Source organism: Alternaria dauci, chromosome 8 (assembly GCF_042100115.1).
Source record: "Alternaria dauci strain A2016 chromosome 8, whole genome shotgun sequence".
Classification (NCBI taxonomy): Eukaryota; Fungi; Ascomycota; class Dothideomycetes; order Pleosporales; family Pleosporaceae; genus Alternaria; species Alternaria dauci.
In genome coordinates this window covers 2638308-2645202 of record NC_091279.1, presented here as the reverse complement: position 1 = coordinate 2645202, position 6895 = coordinate 2638308, and the positions used below count along the sequence as shown (strand labels likewise).

General features: G+C 50.9%; 3 protein-coding genes across 3 annotated transcripts; 2 read left to right on the top strand and 1 right to left on the bottom strand.

The window, feature by feature from the left end:
* Positions 1-1533: 1533 nt before the first annotated feature.
* ACET3X_008776 (uncharacterized protein) lies at positions 1534-2054 on the top strand (the record flags this gene model as incomplete). Its single annotated transcript, XM_069454987.1, has 2 exons — positions 1534-1747; positions 1894-2054. 2 exons carry the CDS (start codon positions 1534-1536, stop codon positions 2052-2054), a joined length of 375 nt encoding a protein of 124 aa, XP_069304378.1.
* Positions 2055-3468: 1414 nt separating this feature from the next.
* ACET3X_008775 (uncharacterized protein) lies at positions 3469-4741 on the top strand. The gene is made up of 2 exons (XM_069454986.1): positions 3469-3724; positions 3777-4741. The coding sequence occupies exons 1-2, from the start codon at positions 3526-3528 to the stop codon at positions 4622-4624; spliced, it is 1047 nt and encodes a 348-aa protein (XP_069304377.1). The 5' UTR covers positions 3469-3525; the 3' UTR covers positions 4625-4741.
* Positions 4742-5922: 1181 nt separating this feature from the next.
* ACET3X_008774 (uncharacterized protein) lies at positions 5923-6616 on the bottom strand (the record flags this gene model as incomplete). The annotated part of the gene is made up of 2 exons (XM_069454985.1): positions 5923-6427; positions 6498-6616. 2 exons carry the CDS (start codon positions 6614-6616, stop codon positions 5923-5925), a joined length of 624 nt encoding a protein of 207 aa, XP_069304376.1.
* Positions 6617-6895: the final 279 nt, after the last annotated feature.

Genomic DNA, 6895 nt, shown 5'->3' with positions numbered 1-6895 from the left:
GATGGAGCGAGGCGTACGCAAACGAAAACGAGTACGTTGAATAGAGATATGTGGTGGAAATGAAACAATGCACGCCGGTTCTCTATATAAGTTTTCAAGTCCAAATTAACTGGTCCGTCCTCCACGCCAGACGCTTTTCTCGATCGACTTTGCGAGCTGACCAATTTACGGATCAGTGGCACCTCATCTTGACGTCCAAGCTGTATTCTCCCATCAACTCGAAGGGATCGTTGCCAGTCTGGCTGTGCGACTCGGTGATACTGCGGGCAAATTTCACGGACCTTAAGCTGACGCGATGTCACTAAATCCGAACAGTGGCAGGCGTTTGAAATCAAGAATCACTCGTGAAGGCAGAAAGGACAACGAGGCTAGAGAGCCGTGGCCTTCCTGTTATTCTTTTGCAATGTACATGACATTACCAATCACCCTGTAAAAGCAACGTCCTGAAGAGCGAACAGCTTGCGGAGAGAACCGCTGCTTTCGGCATTCGTGGTAGGTCCGAAAGGGCCGACTTTGTAATGAAATCGGGCCGAGGCGGTCAGATCACCAAGACCAGCTAGCCAGCCGCTAGAACTAAGATTACCGAGTCACGCTCACAGGGACATCATTCCAGAACCCAGATCCCTGTTCGTATATGCATGTAGCCCCTAGTCCTCTTTCCTGAATAGGAAAAAATGGCAATCCAAAGTAGCGTGCACAGATGTGTAGCCCCATAGCATATCCTTGGCGAAGTACCGGACTAAAGCATGGGATTAGCGCTCGACCTACCGTAGCATCAAGGCAGATAGTTGAGGACCCTTGATCAGCCTGCATCATCGTTCAGGCAAAATGGTATCCCAATGTGCCGGGACCGAGTATTGTGAACCAAGCATGCTGAACAACGCGAACGGCGCTGATGCCGCGTTGACTGTGTCCGATGCATCCACGCGTCTGCAGCACCATTCTAACCACCTCTAAGCCTCGCATTAAGTCGCGACCCACTGCACCAGATGACCCTTGTGCGTTTCAACGGACAGGCCATCTCCGTAACGGACATGTTGGACAACGGCTCATGCAGCATTCCTGGCTTTGCTTACGAAGTACACGGCGATATCGAGGCCACGGGTGGTCCACTTTGTGGCGATTGAGTGACAATCGGCCTGAATGCTCTCGCCTCGGTAGGCGATCAGCGGGGGAGATGTAAACCCGTCGTGTAACCATCGTTGCAGCCCTTCCACTAACCCACTTCCCCGCTCTATCTCCACCAGTTCAATACTCTTTTCAATTTTGAAAAATGGCTCCCAAGATTGCGATTGTTTATTAATCAATGTATGGACATGTCAAGCAGTTGGTGTGTTAGCCACCATCATCAGGGTGGGAAGTGTAATCTGCTAACCGCACTTCTACAGGCCGATGCCGAGCTGAAGGGTATTAGGGAGGCTGGCGGCGATGCTACCATCTTCCAGTAGGAAATGAGCTCCTCCTTGCTCAACCAAGTGTATTGACAAAGCTTTCGAAGTTCCTGAGACCCTTCCTCAGGACGTTCTCCAGAAGATGTACGCGCCGGCCAAACCTGAAGACGTTGCCACGCTGAACGATCCTTCTGAGCTTGAGGCCTTTGACGGCGTCCTCTTCGGCATTCCAACGCGCTACGGCAGCTTCCCCGCACAATGGAGAACACTGTGGGATCAGACGGGCAAGCAGTGGCAGCAGGGCTCCTTTTGGGGCAAGTACGCCGGTCTGTTCGTTTCCACTGGCACGCAGGGTGGTGGGCAAGAATCGACTGCTATTGCCGCCATGTCGACTTTAGCCCATCACGGCTTCATTTATGTGCCTCTAGGATACAAGACCACTTTTGGCAAGTTTCCATTTCCTTAGGGATGCACGTAGGATAGGCCTCTAATGCTGTAATAGGTGACCTAGCCAACCTTGATGAGATCCACGGGGGTAGCCCCTGGGGCGCAGGCACTTTCGCTGGTGGTGATGGCTCGCGCCAACCTTCCGCTTTGGAGCTCCGAGTCGCCACTGCTCAGGGCAAGGCCTTCTACGAGGCCGTCGCCAAGGCACACCCGTGACTAGGCGGCACCATTGCAGGCAAACCCCAAGGTGTGGCCACGAAATCACAAAACCACCGCGGGCCAGTGACAACGCGTCTGCAAGAGTCCGAGGGCTCGCAGAAGAAGAAAGCTGGCGAAGGTGTGTGTGGATTGCCGAGCAAGTGTGATATTATGTAGATAGGAAGGATCAAGGATGAAGAGAACCACGAAATAGACCCCAAGCAGATGATCTTAGTTGCTCCAATTTGATCTTGATTGTTTGAAAAGATACGCGAAGATGGAGAGACATGCGCTTGTGATACTGCGACCATGCAAGCGCCTCCCTATACGAACTCTGCGCCTGTGTTATATCGGAACTTCTTTCTAAGGGTCACAATGCTGATTCCATAAATCGTTCGTACTAGATAACTTCAAAGCTAAGGTTAGTTATCCCATCAGGACCTCCTATGAGTGGAGAAGCTACCCATGTCTGGACTAAAATTCCCTCGCTGCGTACTTGTGAGATGCGTTTTTCAAACAACAAATGTAGCTGAGTTTGACATTCACATGTTATTGGCATCCTCGGAACCGTGACTGTTTAGCCATACTATGTCCAAAACCTAGCCAGGGTAGGCTCGAGATGCGACAGTCTCCTCACGTGCGCCCTGGCAGCCATCGTCATTTGAGTCAATCCGTTAGCCGTGGTCCATCTACCAATTCAGCAGGAAGTACAGCAATCTGATCAACGCAAACCACTTGGGCTGAACACACATAACTCCTTCGCTGCAACTGTGACGTATCGCTTTATCTAGAGGGATTTGCAATCAATCGGCCCGACAAATTTTCAGCTCGATGGGTAATGGCCTAAGGCGAGGACGGTGGAACTGACTTCGTCCTCTCCGTGACGTGGCGAAAGAGCGTCTTGCATCGTCCTTCCAATCCGATACTCAATAGAAACACATTGAGTGAGTCGCAGGTGCCCTTCAAACGGCTTTTTAATTGAATGTCGTGCGAATTGCACATTTGTCGCTTGCTGAGATATCCATCCAAGGGAGAACTAGCAATAAGGGAATGCAAACGGGCTGGTCGCATTCTTGTGTCGCGTTTGATTGACCACAACAATAATCAAGAACTCCCCTATATCCCAGCGCAGGCTATGCATCGTGACTGGCGCCACAAGTACCCGGTTCCTACCGGAGTACCCTTCACCATTTTGCGTCGAGACCCTGGAGTCCGCTATGGCTGCGTGCGACCAACCATTTTCAGCTTATACGAACAATATTTGGTAGACTGGTGATATGCTAGCGCTTATAAATAAAAACAAGCTTTGAGCGCAAGTAGCGTGGATACGCGACCGGTGCTTACAAAGTGGCGCTAGTTCGGAAAATCCCGAGGGCAAAGCACCCCCCTGTATTTAATCCAAGGTTGACGCTTCTTCAAAGGACCAACGATACATCAACGCGATCAAGACATACGGCCACATCTACCATCTTCCACTTGAGTATTCAAAATGTCTGAGGCGACCAAGAACCTGGCGGCGATTCTGCATGCTATGGCAACCCCTTTGGTCATTGAAGAGCGTCCAATTCCCACTCCAGGCTCAGGGCAAGTCTTGGTCCGTAATCATGCTATCGCTGTCAATCCAGTCGACTGGAAGAGACAGAACTGGGGATTTGCAATTCCCAGTTACCCGACCATTCTCGGAAGCGGTATGTACTTGGACGTTGTGATCCAGAGGCTGCTGCTTACACATGTTACTAGACGTCAGCGGTGTCGTTGTAGCGGTTGGCCCCGATGTCACAGACTTCAAGAAAGGAGACCGCGTCCTCGGCTTCGCAGACGGATTCTCCTCTGGCAAGTTGGACAATTCAGCGTTTCAAACATACACTGTCTTGCCAGCTGTGACTACCGCGAAGATCCCCAACCACATGGACTTCGAGCACGGCGCCATGCTTCCCATGACTGTTGCTACTTCCAGCATTGCTCTGTTCAGTGACCTCGGTCTTCCTCTCCCGACATCCGAGCCTGCGGAGAAGAGTTCAGGGTCAATTCTCATATGGGGCGGTGCATCAGGCCTTGGCTCCCTAGCCATTCAGTTTGCACGTCTAGTGGGCTTGAGTGTCTACGCTGTCGCAAGCCCGGGCCATCACGAATATCTCAGGTCTCTTGGAGCTAGCAAGCTTTTTGATTATCGCTCACTTACTGTTGTGGAGGATATCATCGACGCAGCAAAGCGTGCCGGACAACCCATTCGCCGCGCTCTGGACGTCGTCTCGGAGGCGACAACAGTCAAGGCCACTGCTGAGGTCCTGTCCAGATCAGGAGGGCAGGGCAGCAAACTCGCACACGTACTTCCTTGGCCGGAGAGCGAGATGCAGCCGGACGGAATAGAGTTGTTGTCTGTATCTGGGGAGAACATTTGGACTACCAGAAAGGATATCGCAACTTGGCTTTTCCATACGTTCCTTCCATCGGCGCTGAAAGACGGTTCAATAGTACCAAGCCCAAAGCTTCAAATCGTAGAGGGAGGTCTTACTGGTCTGCAGAGTGCCATGGATGCCCTCAAGAAGGGTGTCAGTGGGCAAAAACTAGTCGTCAAACTCGATTAACAAGGCACAATGAGAGGCACCGAGGATTCCGGGTCGCTTCCTGCTTCTTAGGACATGTGTCAGTTTATAGTTGACCCATTAGTAGATGCCAAAATTCCGAATTATTGAAGTCGTTCTGTCCGTACTGCTTTTCTAAAGAATATCTGTCTTCCAAGCCCCGTTTTCATGCTCGTGCTACGTAAGCGGATGAGGTGCCAGCTTTGAGGTGGAAGACTGGTCATGGACAAAGTAGATCCAAAGAATGATAGTAGGGAGATGAGAGGTTTGATGTGGTAGCAGATTCTCGGCGTAAGTATCGCATATTCCTATAGCTCATGACTTTGGGGATGAAGCTCATCGTGTTGGCGTGGTAAATTCCAAAATAGAAAGTCACTATGCTTGATCGATGCTCTATCAAGGTACTATACTATTTTTGGATGAACCAGACGGCGGACCATGATGTCCAGTATCTAGTCAAGGTGCCCTAGGTAACTCCAGGCTGCAATTTATGAGAGATCAACGGAAGTGTGAAATCCTTTACACTACAGATTAATGATAGAGCGCATTCAGTTCTGCATCGTTGGAGTTCAGCATGACTCAGAGCAGAGTCACGGGACGAAGTTGTCTTTCCAGGATTTACGTGGCGATTACTGTATCCGTGGCCGCCACCCGAGGTGCTTGTGAATGTGCTCTGGGGAAGTCGTAGTGTCGAAAAGTCGTTATCGGTAATCCTACGGTCATGAGGTGGTTGTCAGTTGCGAATTTTCCGAGGCGTACTTTTTCATACGTGCACCGCGGCGGTAGAGCGTCGAATTGAGTTTCATGTGTCAATTGAATCCGTGTATCAAAGAAGAGGTCCCGAAACATACGTCAGCCTCCTATATCTACGCTTATTTCAAGTACTGAGCCTTGGAGCGCTTCTAGTCTGTTGTACTTGGAACGTAAGGCTTGAATAAGCTCGGCGAATTAGTTTCAAACTTGTTGGAAATCAAGAGCCGACGGTGGAGGCTGCGAGTAGAGATGCGGATATCATATTCGAGAAGAACTTGACCACTCCATAGCTTCATATCCATCCTCGTGATCAATCCGTCGACGAGTCGGCAAGCACTGAAATCGTGGTCATCACAAGCAGCTGAGAGCAGCATTGAACTTCGGATGCGCTCAAGAGCGATTCCTCTATCACCCCCTAGACGGGGTGAGTAGAAATACCAGTCGTAGCCAGGGTCGAGGCGTGAACAAACGATATCAAACAAGAAAAATGGCGATGCACGTAAGGCCCGCTGCGAGATTATCACACAAGATCGCCCTTGCTCCCAGTCTCAACCTTCTGATTGTCTGACGAATTGAACCTTCCCAAGAAGGTCGTGCCTATCAAACTTTGCCACTCTCTTCAATCGCTCATAGAGATCTTCGATGTCGCCGAGCCCCTGGTTCACAAATGGATGTGCTTGAATGAGATCCTCGGCCCGTGCTGCTGGGATTCCGTTGCTTTGCCTTCCGTGGCCGGAGGTAGCGTGCACTTGATCGGGAGCTTTGACGACGCTGCTTTTCTTGCTTGGTTGGACAGTACAGTCATCGCCCGCACTGTTACCGTCTGGCAGATAGGTACCTGGCAAGGCATTGGGCACACTTGCTAGTCGCGACAGAAATCTACGCTGCATGTATGTGGCATGCATGATTCTGTTCTCGTTGTAGGCACCCTGCAGTGCAAGTCGCAGCCGCTCATTTTCGGAACGAAGAAGTTGCGTGCTTTTTTCCAAAGCAGATAGCTTGATCTCCAAATTGCGTATATGTCGGTCTGTGCGCTCGCGACACGCACGCTGTCTACATCTTCGTTGGTATTCGCATCGGGGAGAGAAGCAATAAACAGAAAACAGGAAGGGGGGATACGTACGTTGCCCGATTCCGCGCTTTCCGTTGGTGTAGGGTAAGCGTGAGGCTCTCCTTGCTGCAGCCGCAGCTTCTTCTGAGTTTCAATGGCTTGTCGACTTCTCTTTTGACTGCCATATCCATGCTGCTGGTACTCCTGAGAGTGTGCGCTGCTACGCAGTCGTGCGGGTTGTGTTGCGGGGTAGACAGGCTAGGGAGACTTGAAACTGGGCGAGGAGAGGGAAAGAGGATGAAATCAAGAAATTCCTGCCCAGTGTGAGTCTGCTTGAAGGAGCGGAAGGCAAGGGTCAGGTTTGCTTAATAAAGCACGTTCAACGCTACTCAGGTGTGGGCAGATCTCACGGTGATCAAACGCGTTTTTCTGAGCTGCTCAGGATACACTATCGAGGCTATTCACTGCGT